We start from the raw sequence: 22889 nt of genomic DNA, 5'->3' as shown, positions 1-22889 counted from the left end.
TGCAGCCTTTTACAGCAAGGTTCATGTGGCCTGATCTGAGTGCTGAAATCGACTTCCTCTGTTGTCAAAGAGCAGACGCATCATGCAAATGACCTGCAGGTATGACGAGTGTAAAGATTAGCTCAACTGGTTCCTGGTGATGAGGACATTAAAGTACATTCAGTGCTTCATATACCCACACTTGCTGTATCATTGCTGTTTTTAAATGTACATTGTCTTCAATGCAAATAACTGAAATGTTGACAGTATTTAAACAAACACGTTTATTAAACAAAATTGAAAAATATTTCCAGGTTTTAAAATAAACCCAAGTGAAATTGTGATAAACAGCATGGTGGGAGATGCATAATTAAGGTTACACATGTACACTTCCGTGTCTTGTTGAGCTACATCGTAGTGGTTCACGATTTAGTATACCTGTGTTACACAGTGGACTGTTGTACTATATTGCACAGTGTTACTTGCATCCATGTGTGTTCAGATGGACTGCACTGCAGTGTATTATGTTCTACAAATATATGCTGCTCTTAACTGTGTTCTGAATCTTAGTGGGCCTGTGCACACTCAGGGCTAAATTCACAACTTGATCAAAAAAAGGCCAAAGAGTTTTACCCAATTGTTAATTTTAAACTATTAGCGACCTGGCCACAAATGAAAGCTCAACGAAGTGGCTTATTATCATGTCGAGATTTATAGCAACCAAATACTCTGAAACGCATGTTTATAAATGTGCAGGGGAGAACCGGAGGACCCGGAGAAAAAGCCACACGACCACGAGGAGAACATGCAAACTCCACATACACAGGCATCAGGGTCGGGATCGAACCCACGACCTCCTGTATACCAGGTGAGGCAGTTAACATCCCACAACCGTGGCAGCACGTTTTCATCAAGAGCATGAAAAGGAACAATAAGCAACATGTGAATTGAGCCCTTCGTGGTCTGGTCTCTGCAACTACGTGTGGATCACTCGGTGCTTCAGTGTTACGAGTGAGCTGTAACCCGTAGATTTGAAGAGTGCTGCAGTGGAAATCCGTTTATCGCGACAAGCTAGTACACCGCCTCGTCCATGTGATCATCACTGTCACCGCCGAAATCCTCTCCATTTTCAAAGTACGACATCACGTAATCCGTTTCCTGCACACACCAAACGAAGAGATTAGTAAAGGATGCTTGTTTGCATGACAGAATAACTTTGCTTCAGCATATCGTCAGTAACCCTTTGACTGGATAACCATGCAGTAAATAGTTGACATTGCTTCATCATAATTTTTACCTGGTCCAAGTAGCCCTACTTATTCAACCTGTATTCTACATGAGACAAGGTCCAGAAGGCAAGTTCTGCTCAGTGACATCGCAAAGGAGTGTTCGCTGTGGTTCTTCATGCGATATGTACGTATACTGAACTTCTTTCGCACCGTACGTAGCCAACCGTGCTAATCGGAGGTGCGGGCGAAGGACAACAAACTACACGCAAAAAGTAGTTCTAAAAAAAAACAAATTTTCGTTTCAAATCTAGGTGATTAAAAAAGTGCATAGCTCCAGTGTCTTACTAACATTGGAAGGAAGGGCATCCCAGAAGCGCATCTGAAAGCGGCCGAAGCAGTGACCATCGTTGTTCGATGACCAGGTAAAGCGGCTGCGAGGATAACCGTAGTTCACGTCGTTGACTGTGCACAAAGCTCCAGCCTGTAACTTTGTGCAGCCAAGCTGGGAGCCATGCTCCCAGCTTGGCTGGATGTGAATTGTAATGATTGCTTTTCGATTCAAAGGCTTTCGTGACTGCAGGGATTCATATTCTTGGTTTCTTTCGGTAAAGTCGCGTAGAAGGGAAATAATAAAATAATAAAAATATAAAACAAAAAAATTCTCACGACGTTTCGATTGCAACACAAGCAATCGAAACGTCGTGAGAATTGTATTGTTTGATTTTTTATTATTTTATTATTTCCCTTCTACGTGACTTTACCGAAAGAACCAAGAATATGTAATGATTGTTGTTACAGCGTCCTTGTTACCAGTTGGTTGTAACAATATCAACATGATTGCTGCTAAGCGATGCGGCATGTATGTTTACCAGGATTGCCAAAGGGACATCAAACGAGTTAAGAGATGCTTCAAGAATGTTTGAGACAATCCGAGGGAAAAAATCCTACCCACACATTCCCTGAACTATTGTCCCGTTCCCTCAATCATAAATAAAGTCGCACCATATGCAAAAGCTTCGTTGAGGTTTAGATGGAGAGGATGAGATAAGACATGACATGAAATCAAACTATTGCTTCTTGTGACCGAGGGGTTAAAAGCGAAAGGTTTCCTACATAGAAGGAGTTCATCTCAAGTGATACGGATGAGCCTATGTACCACAAAGGTAAAAGTGGTGTATTCAACACGAGTCCCATAATGGTTTTAATGTTCTGATGACATCACCATACTTGCACATGTTCTGCACACAAGCCTGTGATAGCCGCAAGCTTAAAACACCCAAGGTTGTGGCATTCTTTTTTTTAGACAGCAGCAGGACACCATTAAACACAGACGTGTCAACTCTTCTTGGAAATTAATCATTAGCATTGTTATATTATTTACTAAATAGATTAAATAGAAAACAAAATAGATCAATCAGGCAAGTGTAAGCCCCATATTGACGCCAATTATTATTTTATGTTAGGTATTATACAATTGTGCAGCGAACTAGAACCCATATCTTATATACAGGGTCCTTCCTGTAAGATTGGCAGTTCAAGCAAACCTGACTGCTGAAGAGACAGTTTATGCCAAAACCGGTCCTGAGTTTTCTTCTGAATGTAAAGCTATGTACATTCAGAAGACGTTTGGCATATATCTTTGCAAAAATCCTTGCTTTTGAAAACAGTGCGAACCAAAAAGGGGCTTGGATTAATGTCCTGTCAAACGCAATGACATTGTGATCCCAGGAGAATGCGGGTCTGTTTACAGCACAGGGTAAGGAAGGCTAGAGTGGAAATTCAGATGTGTATCACAACTGGTTCTCCCTGGCTTTATAGGGTTTGGCTTAACTGAAATGCACTAATTCTAGATTTGAAGCTTCCGTGACTGCAAGGATCCATACTCTTTGGTTCTATTCGGTAAAGTCACGTAGGTAAGAAATAAAATAAAACAAAAATCACGACGTTTCGGCCACAACACAAGTGGCCTTCATCAGGTGAAGGTACTGTCACGAGGACAGCGTTCAAATGAAGAAAGTCAAGCCAGGTCGCGTCCTTTAAGCTGTGTGGGAGGAAACAAAACTCTTTGACAAAGGAATTAGCATAAAATGCTCATAGAGCATGTATTTATTGCAAGATGAATGTTATGAAACATTTTCATTTGCTCCCTCATCAGTCGAACACAGGAACCGAACCCCCTTTTCCCTATATAAACACAGTATCTACATTCGCGAATTCTACTTTAGTGCAGATTTTCAAGAACCTAACCCTCGCGAATGTCTTGGTCTTATCGTATGTTGCTGATAAATTATGGAATATATTTCCTTTAAGAGTCTGACGTGGTGGAGTTTCTTAAGTCCCATGGTGAGGGACCGGTCAAATGAGGATCTGAGGCAGCTGGAACAACGAGCTGAGGAAGAGGCCGATTAAGCAATACCACCACCACGAATATTAAATGGCATTCACTGGGTACAAAGACAGCTGTTTTTGGACAGACTTTTTTAAACGTTCTGCAATCAAGCCACTCGAGGAAGCCAGCTTCATCATCAGATGAAGTGGCAGGTGATTCTGTCCCTTCGTCTGCATAACTCCACCAACTTCTCACCCCAAGAGACCTCGATCAGCAAAATCTTCAGCCATTTATCTATGCTAAGTATTATTTGTATTTATTATTAGTTAAAATCTATGTTAACTTATAATCAAATGCATTTTTGTACACTTCATGACATTTAGTCACGCTTTTTTTTATTATCCAACTATGTATCATTCCATGGGTGGCACTCATTGTATCTATAGCCAGTCCCCGAGTTACGGAAGGGTTAGGTTCCCGAGAACGATCCGAAAACAAAATTTTCTGCATGTTGGAAACGAAACAATTTCCCCCCAAAATCAAGATAAAATCCCATAGCCAGAAACTGTTGTGCCTCCCCTACCCGATGACTGGTTCGCTGTCTCTCAGTCCTGTCGTCTATTGCTACATGCATCGTATTTCTGTACATACACTCTGCACTTCCTATTATTCTTTCATTTGATCGAATATCTACCCTAACACTACCCATTATTAAACGTATTGAACATATACTGCATTCGATTGTTAAATAATTCCACGAAACATTTTAATAATAACACTGCATAACAAAAAAACATATACTCTTTGGTACTTTCGGTAAAGTCACGTAGGTAGAAAAAATAACAATAGATCACGACGTTTCGATCGCCACACAAGCACTCGTCCTCAGGTGGGAGAGAGAAACACGCTGCTGAAACAAGTCCTTATATACAGATAGTCCCCGAGTTACGATGGTCCGACTTACGATATTTCGATCTTACGATGGCGATAGCGATACGACAAGATTTAAAATGTTTTAATTTCGCGCGGCAGGCAAACGCAGCAGCGTACAAGGTATGATACTGTGCGTTGGGACGCTGCCGGGATGTATATAGGTAGGCTAAGAATTAACCTTTTTTTTACTTTACATTTTACTGTGCAATACAGTATTGTAATTAATAAATACATACAGTATATAGTTCATACAGTACGGTACTGTAAATTGCTCTGTTTTGCTAAATTATCACCATTCTTTAAGACTCGTGGGTAGGCTTAGGCCATCTTCGACTTACGATATTTTTGACTTACGATGGGGTCATCGTAACACATCTCCATCGTAAGTAGAGGACTTCCTGTACATATAGCCGAGAGGGGGGGGGGGACAAGAGGGTGGGGGCTAGAGATTGTGCCTAAGTGAGTGGGAAATCCAAAAGTACATAAAATGGCTTTTTATTCCCCACAAACTTTGCTTTTGTGACCAGTACAGTGATATTTTGAAATGTACCTTTTTTCAATGAGAAAACGTGGTTTGCTCGCAAAAGCAAAGTTTGTGGGGAATAGCCATTTTCTATACTTTTGAGGCATAAGCAATTAGAAAGTAACACTTAACTACCCAGGAACAAAAATCGTGTTACATAGTGTGATTGTTAAGAGAAAGCAGTAACTTCCGAATGTTCGTTTACCGTGCATTAAGAAAGGCTTAAAATTCTCCGATCGCTCTCGGCTGAGGCCATAAGCAATCGAAGTGTAATTGTGTCAAATAAAGTACATACAGTAAATAACTAATGAAATAAATTAAAAAATAAGAAAAATAGCCATATGAACATGGGCAAAAAAAGATAGTTCTAAGTATAGAAAAAAAACAATTGCTTAATGCTACAAAAAAATTCCATTTACCTTAAACCTCGTGCAACTCGGGCTGGGTTAAGGTGGCGTTTTGGTGAAGCGAGACATCAGGGCGCGGTTTATGCCTCGCTCCACAGTATTCATCCGAAACCTCACCACGCTGCACTATTTGCGCTTACGTAAAGGAAAAAAAAATCCGCATACTGATTTTTTTTTACATGATTTATGGGAGCATTTCCGTAAAGTTGGATTTCCATAAGTCGGGTCCTTCCGCAACCCAGAAACTTACTGGAATATGAAAATTATAAAGTGTTGACTCAATAACAGACCCCGATTTGGCCCTGCAACCTCCTGTGAGTGGAGTGCTCCGTCACAGTGCCTATGTCTACTGTCCAACAGAAAAAGTCTACAGCTCAAGCCTAACCTAACGAAGACGTTTTAAACCTATATGGGAGCAAAGTAAAGGGTTAGCAAGTAAATAGACTCTGTTTACATACTACAATGTAGATCAAATGTACCTTGGACCTTGCGTGGAATTTTATTGATGAAAGCAACAGTAATAATGTTTATAACCGGAATACAATCACGAAGTTAATAGCTACACGAAAATAGCTTGACGCCCCTAAAACCACTTTTTAAAAACTGAAAATTAGATTTTACGCCACTCAGTCACATGTTTATGCAGTTATTAATTACGCGACTATATTGTCTGGCTGGTGCGAAAATCAGTTGGGGCCACATTGTAGTTCAAACTCACCGTGCTCGGATCTTCAGTGACATACAATGGGAGCATTGATTCTCGCTGAGGGTGACTGTGACTGCATGCATTTTCTCGCTCGGTCACACCAGGTGATGTTTGCATTTACTTATTGCATGCGTTACGGGGAGTGATCAATTTTAATGCCAGAGGTGCCGCTCCGCAATTGTTTGCCCGCACCGCTGCGGCGGGCAGAATGGCCTCTGAAACAGAGCCTCTGGATAGACCCTCTAAGAGATTATTTTGGCCTACTCTTCCACGTGAGCCAGAAATCTTACAAGAAATGGCTGTACCATTCACTTTACCCCACCACACACAACCCGCTGATGATCTGCTGCGATGATTTAAGAAACGTACCCAATGCTACTACTGTGCAGGGAGATCTAACAATAGACCTTTAATAAATAATAATACTGTATTAATAATACCGCATTAATAATACTGACATTTATTTAGCCATATAGGGGAGAGCTTGCGTCACAGTGGTTAGGGTACTATACTATCAACTCAACCATCTGAGACGGATTTCTGGCCACAGCTAACATCCGTGGTGACTGGTATCTGACCCCTCACAACCCACATATGCTCAAACAAGGTCTATAACCACCAGAACATACACTGTCATTCATCCAGTAGCGAGGTATCAACCTCAACTAAGGTGTTTTGCCAATTCTTAATGTATGAGTGTTTGGCATGTGGGAGAAAATCGGACTATCTGGTGGAAATCCATGTGTACAAGTGATAACACTCAAGGCAGCTCCGCAAACACATTCATGGATCAACCACTGTACCGCCATCTCAAGATTACAACACCTGGTATCCGCAGGTAGTATCCCATCCAACTACGACCCAGGCTAAACGCTGCTTAGCTTCTGAGATCCGATGGGAAGGTGAGCATGTGTATGTGATTTGGTCATAGTCAAATTAGACTTCAGCTATGCTTGGGTTAAATTGCCCCAGATACCGCATTAAGGAAAGTCAACACTGTCTGTTGAAAACAAAAGCGACGAAATACTTCCCTCTGCAGAATATAATTGGATAAACCACCTTACAACTCACAGGTCTCTGAGTGGTTTGTTGTTCATTATCAGTGGCCATAGCAATAGAACATTTCCAGGTGTGATTATGTTTAGTAAAAGCTTTAAAAATGCTGAACATGTTTGGATCTAAGACAGCGCACCGATCCACCTTACGAGTTTTAAACCATTCCACGAGACCATGATTCATATTGGCATTTGCCCACATAAAGGAAGACTTGGCGCAGCATTTAATTTGACGGCAAGGAGGCATTTTGTATTTTACTCCCACTATGGCTCACAGTAATGTTATGAAAATGCTACAAACAGCATTTCCTCTGTTTGCCACCTCAACCACACGACATCAGTATGGTGTAAGTCAGGTGTAACATCGAATGAATCCCATAATACAATACATACACCACTCTTGCTTGCAACAGACAAGCTAGATACTTTATCAAATACACTGTTTACTTCCCCACCTACCCTCCCCGTCCCTTCTACCCCTTTATTTTGTACCTCTTCCTTTATATCCCCCCCCACCCCATATAAAAACCTACACTCCCGCTCGTGGTGCCCACCTGGATGGGGGCAGGTGAGCGCCCAATTTCCTCCCCTCCCCTAAATCCGGGAGCACCGAGTTCGGGGCTTCAGTCCGCGGTCTTTCTGTGCCCCCCTCCCTTTGTCCCGGTTTGTGCTCTGTACCGGGCTCGTGTTGAATGAAAATAAATAAATAAACCCCCCTCCCCCTATCCTCAGGGCTTCACAGCAGCGCTGCACCCACGCAGAGCCACTCCCCGTAGCAGCCCCCAGTCGCACCAACACGTCCGACCTGTTCTTGTGCTGTCTCGTTGTGTGCAACGCTCATTCATTGAAGGTAAGCCGCTACAGAAAAAAAGAACGCAGGTGCTTGGTCTTGTTTCAATATCACCTGAATACCCACTGCAGGGTATGGCAGTGGAACCAATCATTTCGGATAAATTGAAGTTCAGACGCTCTCTCTCTCTCAATTCCCAGCACCCAGCTAGAATTAAAGCAGCAATGTACGACTTGCCAGTTCATGGTCGAGCTTCAGTGGCTCCCACAATGCATTGCATTTCCTAACATCGATGGGGTACAAGGGAAGCTAGGTTTATGAGCTGACGTGTCTCCCTGGGTTTTCACCGTAGAATTAGATAGGTTTTGAACTGCGTGGCTGAAACGTTGCAAACGGAGTACTTCTAAACTTAAGCTTTTTTTACCTGAAAAGAACGAGTGATCTTCAACAACACATAACAGAAAGCATTGGAAACAATTGCTCACTAGATGTAATCGCATGCCTGGGACTTTCTCCAAGATCAGTACAATGCGTGCTGCCAACCATCGCGGACGTGTAAACGCTTGGACAACTAAAACTCGTACGATACCATATTCAAGCTGATAATTATAATTTTCCAACAATGGATGACACCTCTATGATCACCCTGCTTTTTTGGGTCACCACACCTGACAGAGTGTGTGGTGTTGACAAGGAGCGACCTAAGGACGACTCGCAAATATAACTCGCTGGCAGATCATCGAGAGAGTCCCAAGGATGACTCGGCTTATCCGCAAAGCCTCTACACAGAAGCCCTCTCATGAGTGTGGATTGGAGTGGGTTTATTATAATCGAGCAAATTTACAAAAATATTTACATTGGGAAAAATCATATGAAAAGTTTACATTTAATAAAATTGACATGGCGAGACAGACCATATTACATCGAAGATGGGAATTATATGCAGGGTTTGGAGGACAAATTATTTGAAAGTGTTTGATGGTGTGAGCCAAACAACATAAAAAGTCGCTTGAACCAAGTGAATCTGAGCGATAATGTGCCAGGTAATGCCACAGCTGATGCTCACCTCTTCAAACTCTTCTTCGTCGAGGACCTCCTCTTCGGCCTCCTCCCCTTCTTCCTTCTCTTCTTCCTCAGCCCCGTCCTCATCTGACGGAGCCTGCTGCTCCTTCTGCTCCAAGGTCTGGGGAAGCAGCAAGAAGTGTTGGGTGCACGAGTCCTTACACAGTAGACATTAATGCAAATCGGAACCATTTTTACCTAATAAGCTGTGTACTTGGCGTTTTTTAGTGGCGTGCTTAAGTAGAAGTGATTCATATGGTGGCGCCAAGTCTATCCACAGAACTAATGTATCATTTTCCCATAAAGTGGTATTAATTTCATCAAACCCGGGGGGGGGGGGGGGTTGTGATGTTGTGAGGGGTTAAATCAACCCCCAATCAAGATTTGAACTTTCAACCTTCCAATTGTGAGCAGCCCGTTCTACCGCTTAATCACCTGGGCAGACTTTTAACCACTTAAAAATACAACTTCCTGATTTAAATGAGCAGCCATATTCAACTAGTACAGGAATAGCTGTGGGTGTGGATGATCTACTTACCTCCAGATTCTTTAACATTTCCAAATTTTCTGATTCTGATGCTTTCTTAGACTTCTCAGGTTTTGGCACTTGTGTTTTAACCACAGCTTTTTCTGAGGAAATAAGAGAAAACACATTGACATGCATCCTGCAACAACAATGTTGTATACATTAATGTAAACATCTAGATGTTAAAGGTGCAAATGCATGTTTCATGAGGATTGCATAAACATTTGGCAGCAGTGCTTTATATGTACTGTAAGATTATGTTTTTAACCAAGCAGTTTCCCAATAAAAAACAGCTACAGGGAGAGCTCGCTAAGCGCGACCCCGTAGAACGCTGATGTGTCATAGCGCTATTTGTCCTTGAGAAAAATGTTTAAAAAAATTTACTGAAAAAAATCTAAACAGCGCTTGCCAATTGAGAGCGATGTACAGCTGAGGCATCCAGACCCCACCGCCTGCGATTTAATTATCACGGTTCGCAGTCCTGCTTAGATTTTTTCAAAATCGATTTGTTTAGCCAGATGAGAACTCACGAGACCAGCTCAGAGTCTCAGGCTCCACTTCAAAGAAACCTCATTACAAAAAATTTAGACTGAGGGCGTCGCTAATATCACGGAGGTCCTGGAGCTCTTCTCTAAGAACGAGCTGGATTTTTCCGTGCAACAGCTCCTCCACTGATGCCTTGTAGAATGCACTTGTGAGTACAGTACATAATACTTACCGATGTTATAATAAATTGAATTTTTAACTTATGATATATTTACCATTATTAGCACAATTACACCGATACTCCCCAATGAAGCCCTCATAAGTTGCTCATACGAAAGAAATACCGCTGTCGGGAACGCATCCCTATATATATACAATGGGCCCATTTAGGGTCGATTTGATTCGCGTTCACGTCTCTAGCAACGCATCTTGAGCGCTAAGCGAGGTCTGCCTGTATACTGTACGTGGTAAAAATTATCTACTCAAGAAAACAATTCGGGGTCCCTCCATTGGAGGCCCTTCCGTCAGCAGTGCCACGTAGGGCTGCACCTTTGCCTTTTCCAAAGACTCCTCTACTTACGAACAAGTTATGTTCCAGTTCTGTTCGTCAGTCGATTTATTCGTAAGACCGAATTTTACTCCTGTCTATTCCGAACATGTTGTACGGCACGAGCACTAAACACGGGGAATGGCTTTAAAAGTTGTATAGTCTCCTGTAGATGTAGATGCCACGTGGTTCTTCACGTTCTGCAGATGTAGATGACACTACCGCCATCTATTGTGCGGCGGTTGAATTTACAACTCTCGGTCCGAACAGGCAACAGTACATACGTTCGTATCTCCGAGCGTGACGGTGGTGGCTGTCATGCAAACCCCCAAAAAAAACAGCTGCTCAGAGATGAGATTAGCTGACAACGAGGTGATGCAACCACACCACCTGCCGGGGAAGTGTGGTGTTTCCTGTACGAGCCAGCACACAACGTAGGCTTGTGATAGACTGCCTGAATGTTCCTTATATACGGGCAAGGGATGTGTCCTGCCACATGCAGAAACACCCATTTAGAAACTGGGAAAAAAAAATATTCCAAAACAGGATCCTACTGAAGAGGCGTTGATACTCAGCGGGACTCCATGGACGATGTACTGCATTAGATAACTATCGATGTGGTTACAGATGGTCAACTTTAATGCACAATTAGGATTTGAATAGAGGATTTGGAGTATGGAGTTAGTTAAATTGTCTACACGTCCACTGCCATAATCATACTCAAAATAATAATAATCTATTTTTTTATTCTGGGATATATGAATTATTATATTTATGTACATACCCCTGGAATATGATGAGAGTCATGTTAGTGAAGCTTCAGATTTCACATTTAAAATAAAATAATGAAAGCTCCCAGACAAGATGGAATAACTCTGGACATCATCAAAAAAGCGTGCCAGGCTGTTAGATCAAAATTAGCAGGCCTATTGATTAAATATTTAAACAGAAATAAAGTAATATCTTTCATTATTTTGACTGATGAATAAAAACAAGGCTGAGTTAAATCGTTACAGACACATTAGCCTAATATCATACATTTATAAACTGTTTAAAAAAATCATTGACAGCCAAAACATGGATAATTTAGAAGCCAACTCACCATGTGAGTAAGCTGATGTTATAAAAGTGCTTTCTACCATTGGCAACATACTTTGAGTTCACACAAGCCAAATGAATACCAGATATCATTATGCCTGGCATTTGTAGACTATCAAAACTAAAGCAGTTAATCAAGCTCTCACAAATAAAGGCCTTAATCAATGACGGATAGACATTTTTTAAATCACTTGTAAGGATTGAACAGCCACACTGCGTTTTATTTTATTTATGTTAAATATTAGAGAAATAATAACCATATCCTCTTGTTAATCCACTGCTGATTGAATGCCCCTCCCCCCACCACTGACACAAAAGTGTTAGTGGTGGGGGTCAAATGCCCATACTACATCACGTTGGCCAGTACAGGCTGATAAAGGGGGGAGGCGCAGAAAGAGTTCAGCCATCACTCATGACCGATGTTAGCCGGGGACGGGAATCAGAACTCAGGTAGCCGGATTCACAGTGCAGGACACGCCGTCTCTACGATGGACGACCAGTGCAGCGATGGAGCGATGGGATTAGTTAATGTGCAAGAGCACGATGATTTATGGCAATGCAAGTCCGTGAGGGATGGCTACAACGTAGACCGATCCAGCAGCGGACAGATCATGGCAGATGAAAATGATCACAATCATCATCATCATAGGATAACCATTGCAATCATCATTTCCATTATTATACTTAACATCAAGCCATGCATGACTATTACAGCAGTCGTGCTCAAGACTGCATATCATGACGAATCATGACCAGTGATTGCGATGGGCCTGCACTTGGCCTTACCCCTTGCTCCATTATTCATGGGAAAATGTAGACAAAAAATGTTATTCATGAAAATATTACAAATGTTGTATTCTCAAGTATCATAATTCTAACTCACCATAAATCGTGCAATGCACACACACATTATCACAACTATTTTGCTGTCAGATGATGGTGTTACATTTGTGAAATTACTGATAACTAAATTAAATTGAGCATTAAACCAATTTGGCCCACCAAAATACAGATATCTCTGTAGTTTGGAACACATATATCGGACATGAATCTGCGTGTAACAAATCTTAACATCACCCGCATTATCGTATTTGTCGATCGCTGCAAATCAGATCAAGTAAGCAAGCATGGATTATTTAATCTCATCAGGCAAGTAAACAATAAGTTGCCAATTAGGACATCTTGTTCTCAAATATGTCTGACGACTTCCTCTTAACCTTTAATTTATCGATAGCAGACGGCCAATCTGCAGATCACAATAAAATGCGGGTCCAACTGAACCTTTTACACTACACAAGTCACAGATAAGAAGCCCAGAGGTAGAAATTATACTGTCATCTCTTAGGCCAGTGGTTCTCAATCTTTTTTGGCTACTGTACCCCTTGTTGAATTTTGTTTCAACTGAGTACCCCCTTGTCTGACCAACACGGTTCTGAGAAACAGATGCATGAGTAACGAACATCAATATTTTAACAAATTATCAATTTTGGGAGATGTCCTCACTAGCTAGTAACTGGTAGCAAATATAAAAATTCAACGGACACTATGCATGTATGACGTCATTTGTTCGCGCTCGCTGGTTTCTCTTGGAAACCACGTTGTTTATGATGAATGAGTTTAGAAAGGTCTGTTAGATCATTCTAGGTTACCATATAGATTTTAATTTCATCCTGGTTATTTTATGTTGGCAGAGTCATACACAATTATTCACCAATGACTCTCATATATGAATATTTATAAATCACTTCACGTACCCTCTGGGACATTGCCACGTACCCCCAAGGAGTCCGTGTCCCTCTAGTTGAGAACCACCGTCTTAGAGCATAGAGTCGCTACAACATTAATAAAAGTTGGAGACTCACTGGCTTTGGTCGCCTTCCGGACTTGGATCCTCAGCTCTCTGGGCAACAGTCTCCAGTCTGACAGAAATCAACGTTCACTTTTAAACAGAGGGTTGAAAATCAGTCACTGACATAGAGGATAAGCACCGAGGTGCTAGAGGGTGAGAGACATGCACAGGGAGTGAATGGTTTATGTGAGAATTCAGTAAATTCAAAATATCACACGCATAGCCATCACTCACAACTGATGTTAGCCAGGGCCAGGAATCAAACTCAGGTCGCTGGGTTCACGGTGCAGGACACGCCGTCTCTACGATGGATGACCACTGCAGCGATGACATTATTTCATGTACAAGAGTGAGATGATTTATGGCAATGCAAGACCATCCGAGATGGCTGCAACGTGGACTGATCAAGCAGTGAATAGACCGTGACACTACTGTTTGTATTTTTTACTAATTTTACGTAGTTTTCTAAAAGTCGTGGAAAACATGTTTTTTTTAGATAAATGAATAAGATGTTCAACTAAATGTGGACATTTGTTGTGACACAGGCATTCAAGCTCTTTTTCACAGATGTCACCCTACACATCTGCGAAAAAGAGCTTCATAGCTCATAGGATTTCTCCAGGACAAATCAAGATTCTGATGGTCATTACAATACTGCACAAGATAAGATCGTGAAGGTAGGTTACAAGCAGCAGCGAAGCCCCACTATGTCATGGCGAGGTAATGCAAAAGGCATGCAGGGGACATCACCTGGGGCCCAGTCTATGGCGTTATCTGCAGGACCTTTACTTTGGTACTTGTCAGAATACCGCTCAATATCTGCAGAATCGCAATAAAGAGGTAAAAACACATTTTCATTAACATAATGTAAACAAAATAAACCATTTTTTTATGGAACTTGGAAGCATCTAAACAAATGTGAATTGTGAAATGTGTTTATAAGGTAACTTTCCAGCTGCCCAGAGCTTGCATGCAAAGCACATTTGTCTATTGGAAGGTTTTTGGTCCAACTCAAGCATAGCAGGTCTATGAGAAACTGAATGCTCTTGCTCATGATCTTGGAGACATAATTGCACAGTCAATTATTTGCAGAGACAATGCACTTTTGAGGGTTTTAATTGCCAGTTTAAACGCAACCACATAAATTACTCTTAAGAGATAGACTCATGCTTTTTTCATGATAAAGATATTTTATTTCTGAATCAAAGCAGTAATTCTTAAAATGTGTGACTTGAAAAAGGTCCACAAAAGTCTACTCCCATCACCGGGAGTTCTTCAGAACCAACTTTGCAAAAGGGTATATAATTCCCAGGTAATGTTGAACATTGCCAGACAACTATGGTATTCCAACTATCAAACCAATATATTCTTGGTTCTTTCAGTAAAGTCACGTGACTTTACCGAAAGAACCAAGAATACGAATCACTGCAGTCACGAAAGATTTAAATCAAAATATCAAACCAATGTTAACTATCTTATTCTTGGTTCTTTCGGTAAAGTCACGTAGAAGGGAAACATGATCTTATATTTGTATTATTTTATTGTTTCCCTTCTACGTGACATTATCGAAAGAACCAATAATATGAATCCGTGCAGTCAAGAAAGCTTTAAATCAAAAAGTTAACCATCTTATTTAAAAACTACGCTAACTAGCATGATGTCTTGCTGAGGGCCGAACTTAACATACTTGTGGCCACCTGGGTAAACAAATACGTTTGCACCCCTCAGGTTCACCAATGAAAGAGGTGTCCATCTCGTTTCTTTGTGGCTGTTTCTCTGTGTCCTCTCACCCCTTACAGCTCTATGCTGTGGGTGGTAGCTGTAATTGGCCAACCCTGAAGATCAGGCCTAATTCAGCTGTCACATAACATTTAATAGAAAGGTTTTTTTTTTCTTTAACCATCTCAATAATGTCAACACCTCTCAACAAGACTCAGCAACTTTAAAATATACACATATAGCATATTGTGGGCCCTCCCTCAACACTTTTACGTTGCTCTTTATGCATTTAGCAACACAAGATTCATATTGCAAAACAGATGGAACACTGTGGTAAACATTATTATAGATTCGCAAATCTTCCCTAATGATGTATGCAATGGTCAAATCGAATTTGCCTTATTCCATCAAACTATTGCAGTAATTCCACCTGGGCTCATGACCCGAATAATGAGAACCAATTAATATGCTTTAACACCTTGTATACCGCAGAACCTCTCTGTGTAAACATCTGCAGGGGATGAGCTTATGCATGTTGCTTGTTGCGACATTTCAAAAGAGCAGCGGTGATTCTACCGAATGACCGCCATGGGGTCGGGCGAGCGCGACTCTTGCCTTTTTTGCGCTCGGCGGGCTTGATGAAGTAGGGCAGGTTCTTCATGGCGCCGCGCAGCTCCTGTTTGAGCGCGAGCAAGTAGTCGGTCTCCTCCCCCGTGAGTAGCGGCAGCGGACGGTACTCCAGAGGCTGCCAGCAACAGAGACAGCGGCTCACGGAGTGATAAGAGTGAAAGGCCGGTTTACGTCGGGGATGCATTTCTGAAAGGTGCGACGACGAATATCGATTCTGCATAAAAAAAATTCCGAAATCACCAAAATACTGTACTTAAATTATATATTGGACGGACTCTACAATGCGGTAAAAAAAAATTGCGTAGTGCGTGTACAAGGTAGGAGGAGGCGAAGTCTGAGGCAATAGATACGAGAAAGGATGGATGCTGTGAGCGACGTAAGATTGGGGTTGAAGCAATAGCGGTATTAATAAAGTGATAACGTATATACGAAACTACGTAAAAGGGGGAGACATAAATGTGGTTAGTGCATCATTTCATTGGGCTACAAATTCATGTAAACTTTTCACAAAAGTAATTACAAACTGAAAAAGAGAATAAGCGTGTCATTTTGTACATGACTTACTTATCAATAAATAACAAAGCTGTCAATTCAAATGTTTTTTTACTTAAATGTTTTTCTCGCCTTTAAAACATTTGACAAAGGGGTTGTAAGTAAATACTGAGGAGTCAAAATATTTAACAAGGAAATGCAGAGCTATAGACCCAATAAGATAGCGACATGGAGGACACCATATGAACAGTGAACTAGTAAGATAGACATGTCTGTCACATAAAAGTTAATACATAGAGACAAATAAAATCTGTGGAGACAGTGAAACACACGCAGATAAATAAATGGATGCTTTGACAAGTCCAGAGAAAGATCACCCCGTTATAGAAACAGGACAAAATCAGAATATGGAGGCAAAACATACAACAGCCGCCAATCCCCACTAAGTGGCGGTGACGTCACCACGGCGCCTGTGCCAGGCCAGGTGCACTTTGAAGCCACGTGAAGTGTCGAAGGCTCGCTGACAGGTCACAGGACAGAACCAGGTGCCATAGGTTGACTGAGATGACTGGCAGATGCACCAGCTATGTCCCCTACTGTGCCGACTTGCTGCATTTTAGCCGTCCGGCACTCCGCTCGTTGTATACATATATACACACAGATAAACAAAGTAACAAAAATTCAAAACATATACATGCACGGGGATATACAAACTCATAAATACATACAAGGAGATACACAGAGATACACTGAGAAACACTAATATATACAGATAGAAACGGGCAGACATAGACAAACACAGCGGGAGAAAGAAGCAAAAGCAGACGGAGAGACCTGGTGAAAGAGAGACAGTGACACAGAGAAGACAGCTACATTCGTGGAAAGATGAAGAGCGACGGGGATAGGAGCAAGGCGAGCACACATTAAGTAAAATATTTTCCGTGGATAAACGTTTGCCTTAAACGTTTGTTTTCGGTGTGCTTCATTGGACGCAGTGTACGAGTGTTCCGTAAGGCACTACTGTTCATGTCCATAGCTTCCTTTTCTGTTTTCTCAAATATATCCCAGTGAGGTCTGTTGCGATACATACTTCATTCATTTGCGAATCTCAAGACAGGCCATACTTATAGAGCACTGCAGAAAGGGTTTCTGCCATTGCACCCCCATATGTAAATGCATGCTCAATGATGCTCTTTGTAATTGAAGAAAAGTGTTATCAATTATTTGCTCCATTTGTTCCCATTTAATGTACCATCAGAACTTTGGTACAACTCAACTCAGAAAATCATGTACATATTATTTTAAGTGTTTTTTTTTAAATAACTGCGCTGAGATCACTGAATACTGAACCCATTAAACGCCTGTGATTCAGGCGAGGAATCCACGATCGCAAAATTGCATCCGCCGAACTTTCTGCATGACAATGATGACACAACAGTCCTGCGTTTCAAGCACTCCGCATCCGAATTCATTCAGCGTTGGACAGCTGAAGAGTACCAGGCTGCAAGGTGCTACAACTGCGTAAAAGAGCAACGGGATGCAAGTGAGAGCGAAGAGCCGCTGGCCCTCGCACCGGGAAGAGCGGCGGTGGTTGCAGCGTGGGTGGAGGCAATGCTTCTCCTTTGGCGAATCCAATGGCCTCGATGTTGAAGGTCATCTGGCCCCGTCCTCTTCCCCGCCCCGCCATTGTGAGTGATGTGGCAAGTCACCCGACGCGAGAGCCACTGTTCGCCGGGGCTTCTCGCCTCTTACATCTGCCCACCCCACACCTGAAACGCACAGCAGATTGCAAAGATTTGTGTCACATAAAGAAAAAAAACCACTCGCGATGTGTTTTCTTTTTGCTGAAGGGTCTTTGAATTGAATTCCCTAAAAAAATATCTCCCCACCTTATCATTCGTAGCTAACTTCAAGCGTGTGCTTTTAGTTGGCTGTTTTGAGATTGATTTTAAGCCGTAGCGTAATGGAAAATTCGATTTTCATGGAATGTTTATTCCGCAGTCATGAATATACACTTTTGTTTACTTAAAAATAAATGTTATTGTTTTGAGATTCGAAATATTGACCCTACTCGGTAATTTCCAACGAAGCCAATTCATTGTTTTTAAAATACTGTAGGCAGCATATCTGCCTTTTACAGGAAACCCACGAGGGTGTGGTAAAGATGAGCAAATACATATACAGTGCCTTATCAATTAGCACGCTGGCCAGTGACAAATTTGAAGCACTGTGCATGGACATTAAACTATATCAGAGTAATCGGTCGCCTCTGCAGTCATTACGTCACTAATGTAAAACGAATTTATCCCAGTCAACTTTTGTTCCGAGACATTATTTTCCGTTGATATTGTCGATTTCTATTTTGTTTTTGCCCTGATGTATATTTTATTCATTGTCCTTTATTGTACTGCTTTGTCATTTTGGTTATCCAGGTCACTCTTACAAATGAGGCTATTCTGGTCTCTTGGATTTTCAACTCGTAGCCGAACGTGCTACTCAGAGGTGATGTAAAGTGGATGTCTAAGAACTTATGGGGCATTGTTTAAGAGCAATGGGCCACACTCCCCAAAACAAGGGCCCATTAGGCCAACTTTGAGCACTTTCTTTCCTATTGCCACTGATGTAGACGCAGAGCAACAGCTACAATTTCACATTCAGGTGGGCAAGCGAAACAACCGCGTCAGGAGCAGTGGGAGTGTAGTATCGCTGCGATGTCTCCTTCGTATTTGCGGATCAGACATTGTGTCGTTAACTGTTGTATGGTCTGTTCTGGGTGACCAAAGTCGCACACTGGAGAGTTTTTTATTTATTTTACACGCCCATCAGAAATCCGAATATGCCATAGTTTGTGTGGATGCGGTTTAGGGTGGACCATGTGCTTTGTGGAAGATCAAACCCTGCGATATTTTGCGGTGGGTCTTTCACAAGGTGCTTGTTTGCGAGTTCTTTTGAACTCCCATTTCCACACTAAACCGGCATGTTTTGTAGCGACGTGCTATCTGACATGGTTGTGAGTTCACCTAGTGTAAGAAGTTAGTGACATTACATTTAACGTGACTCTTGCCTCTTATGTGCTTTCGCCTGTTTATAATACGGTATGCGTGTCCTGTACGTGGCGGGGCCACCTGGCGATTGGCCGAGTTCATAAGGAGGTCACGTCTTGAGTTCACGTGTATCACGGGTTCACCTGACGGAACGTTGGACAGAGCTAAGGGACCGTCCATAAATAACGTCACGCGATTTTTGACCCACCCCCCCCTACGTCACACGGCGTCACAAAGTCATACCCCCCTCAACTATGACGTCACAAAGCTCTGCCCCCCCCCCCCCTCAAAAATAAAACATGCTTCAAATCTCTTTAAACTATTGTCATTGTAGTGCGTATTTAATGTGCCGCTGCACGCTTCTAACGAGGTGATATGCACGCGTCATTCTGGGTGCAAACTCCAGAAGTGCGGTGGGAGCACGTGTTTGGTAACGAGGTGAGGGCACATGCATAACGAGGTGAGTCACGTGTTGATGGAAGCACGTGACCTAACGAGGTGGCAGCACGGGTTATACGAGCACGTGTCTAACGAGACGAGCTACGTGTTGACATGAATGCGATTATCTTACGCGGTGGAACGCGTGCTGCGAGAGCGCGTGTCTGTATAACGAGGTGATGAGAGCACGTGTCTGTATAACGAGGTGATGAGAGCACGTGTCTGTATAACGAGGTGACGAGAGCACGTGTCTGTATAACGAGGTGATGAGAGCACGTGTCTGTATAACGAGGTGACGAGAGCACGTGTCTGTATAACGAGGTGACGAGAGCACGTGTCTGTATAACGAGGTGATGAGAGCACGTGTCTGTATAACGAGGTGATGAGAGCACGTGTCTGTATAACGAGGTGATGAGAGCACGTGTCTGTATAACGAGGTGATGAGAGCACGTGTCTGTATAACGAGGTGACGAGAGCACGTGTCTGTATAACGAGGTGATGAGAGCACGTGTCTGTATAACGAGGTGACGAGAGCACGTGTCTGTATAACGAGGTGACGAGAGCACGTGTCTGTATAACGAGGTGACGAGAGCACGTGTCTGTATAACGAGGTGACGAGAGCACGTGTCTGTATAACGAGGTGATGAGAGCACGTGTCTGTATAACGAGGTGATGAGAGCACGTGTCTGTATAACGAGGTGATGAGAGCACGTGTCTGTATAACGAGGTGACGAGAGCACGTGTCTGTATAACGAGGTGGTGAGAGCACGTGGCTGTATAACGAGGTGACGAGAGCACGTGTCTGTATAACGAGGTGACGAGAGCACGTGTCTGTATAACGAGGTGACGAGAGCACGTGTCTGTATAACGAGGTGACGAGAGCACGTGTCTGTATAACGAGGTGATGAGAGCACGTGTCTGTATAACGAGGTGACGAGAGCACGTGTCTGTATAACGAGGTGACGAGAGCACGTGTCTGTATAACGAGGTGACGAGAGCACGTGTCTGTATAACGAGGTGATGAGAGCACGTGTCTGTATAACGAGGTGATGAGAGCACGTGTCTGTATAACGAGGTGATGAGAGCACGTGTCTGTATAACGAGGTGATGAGAGCACGTGTCTGTATAACGAGGTGACGAGAGCACGTGTCTGTATAACGAGGTGGTGAGAGCACGTGGCTGTATAACGAGGTGACGAGAGCACGTGTCTGTATAACGAGGTGACGAGAGCACGTGTCTGTATAACGAGGTGATGAGAGCTCGTGTCTGTATAACGAGGTGACGAGAGCACGTGTCTGTATAACGAGGTGACGAGAGCACGTGTCTGTATAACGAGGTGATGAGAGCACGTGTCTGTATAACGAGGTGACGAAAGCACGTGTCTGTATAACGAGATGACGAGAGCACGTGTCTGTATAACGAGGTGACGAGAGCACGTGTCTGTATAACGAGGTGACGAGAGCACGTGTCTGTATAACGAGGTGATGAGAGCACGTGTCTGTATAACGAGGTGACGAGAGCACGTGTCTGTATAACGAGGTGACGAGAGCACGTGTCTGTATAACGAGGTGATGAGAGCACGTGTCTGTATAACGAGGTGACGAGAGCACGTGTCTGTATAACGAGGTGATGAGAGCACGTGTCTGTATAACGAGGTGGTGAGCACGTGTCTGTATAACGAGGTGACGAGAGCACGTGTCTGTATAACGAGGTAACGAGAGCACGTGTCTGTATAACGAGGTGGTGAGAGCACGTGTCTGTATAACGAGGTGGTGAGAGCACGTGTCTGTATAACGAGGTGACGAGAGCACGTGGCTGTATAACGAGGTGACGAGAGCACGTGTCTGTATAACGCGGTGGTGAGAGCACGTGGCTGTATAACGAGGTGACGAGAGCACGTGTCTGTATAACGAGGTGGTGAGAGCACGTGTCTGTATAACGAGGTGGTGAGAGCACGTGTCTGTATAACGAGGTGACGAGAGCACGTGTCTGTATAACGAGGTGATGAGAGCACGTGTCTGTATAACGAGGTGGTGAGAGCACGTGTCTGTATAACGAGGTGATGAGAGCACGTGTCTGTATAACGAGGTGGTGAGAGCACGTGTCTGTATAACGAGGTGATGAGAGCACGTGTCTGTATAACGAGGTGGTGAGAGCACGTGTCTGTATAACGAGGTGATGAGAGCACGTGTCTGTATAACGAGGTGGTGAGAGCACGTGTCTGTATAACGAGGTGGCCCGTGTAACGAGAGTTGCGAGCGCACCGCAGCAGTCGAAGTGGAGCCGTCACCGCTGCAGCCTCTCCCCTTTGACCCGGACGCCAACGCCCCGCCCCGCCTCTCGCCCCGCCTCTCGCCCCGCCTCGCCTCGCCTCTCGCCCCGCCTCTCGCCCCGCCCCCCGCCCCGCCTCTAAAGCACCTGAAGTAAATTTTGATGTAAAGCTTTCGTGACTGCATGGATTCATATTCTTGGTTCTTTCGGTAAAGTCACGTAGAAGTAGCCAACGGTGCTAAGGGGCCGTCCATAAATGACGTCACGCGATTTTTGACCCCCCCCCCTTCGTCACGCGGCGTCACAAAAAGTCAGACCCCCACTCAAATATGACGTCACAAAGCTCTGCCCTCCCCCCCCCAAAATAAAACATGCTTCAAATCATATTCTTGGTTCTTTCGGTAAAGTCACGTAGAAGGGAAACAATAAAATAATAAAAACATAAAAAATAAAATTCTCACGACGTTTCGACTACAATACAAGCAATCATCATCAGGTGTGAAAACCACAGTTCTTTGCAAGCCATCTGGCTAGCATGAGAGATTCGTTCATGAAGCTATCCACATAAACAAACACAGAGACAATTTCAACCGAGAAGATGGATTCTGGCTTATAAAAAAACGCCACTTTTTTCAAATTTTATTGCTGTGGTTTTTACACCTGATGATGATTGCTTGTGTTGGAGTCGAAACTTTTATATTTGTATTGTTTCCCTTCTACGTGACTTTACCGAAAGAACCAAGAATATGAATCCCTGCAGTCACGAAAGCTTTAAA

The 22889-nt window shown here is 43.0% G+C and overlaps 1 protein-coding gene across 1 annotated transcript; it reads right to left on the bottom strand.

Moving 5' to 3' along the window:
- Positions 1-248: 248 nt before the first annotated feature.
- Positions 249-22179, bottom strand: POLR3GL (RNA polymerase III subunit GL). The gene is made up of 8 exons (XM_032967432.2): positions 22107-22179; positions 17934-18129; positions 15854-15983; positions 14270-14338; positions 13533-13589; positions 9552-9643; positions 9018-9134; positions 249-1137 (listed from the first exon to the last, which is right to left on the bottom strand). Exons 2-8 carry the CDS (start codon positions 18045-18047, stop codon positions 1051-1053), a joined length of 666 nt encoding a protein of 221 aa, XP_032823323.2. The 5' UTR covers positions 18048-18129; positions 22107-22179; the 3' UTR covers positions 249-1050.
- Between the last annotated feature and the right edge of the window lie 710 nt (positions 22180-22889).

The sequence above is a fragment of the Petromyzon marinus genome, chromosome 1, assembly GCF_048934315.1.
Source record: "Petromyzon marinus isolate PM22_M1 ecotype Great Lakes invasive population chromosome 1, UKy_Petmar_22M1.pri1.0, whole genome shotgun sequence".
In the NCBI taxonomy this organism is placed as follows: domain Eukaryota; kingdom Metazoa; phylum Chordata; class Hyperoartia; order Petromyzontiformes; family Petromyzontidae; genus Petromyzon; species Petromyzon marinus.
The sequence above is the reverse complement of the archived record's forward strand: the minus strand, read 5'-3'. Positions and strand labels throughout refer to the sequence as shown.

Coding starts and splice junctions, on each gene's coding strand:
- POLR3GL (XM_032967432.2), bottom strand. CDS start 18,047: ATGGCGGGGCGGGGAAGAGGACGGGGCCAGATGACCTTCAACATCGAG. Junction 9,644..13,532: donor CCGGAAGGCGACCAAAGCCA/GTGAGTCTCCAA, acceptor TTATTTCCTCAG/AAAAAGCTGTGGTTAAAACA. Junction 9,135..9,551: donor AAATGTTAAAGAATCTGGAG/GTAAGTAGATCA, acceptor CTGCTTCCCCAG/ACCTTGGAGCAGAAGGAGCA.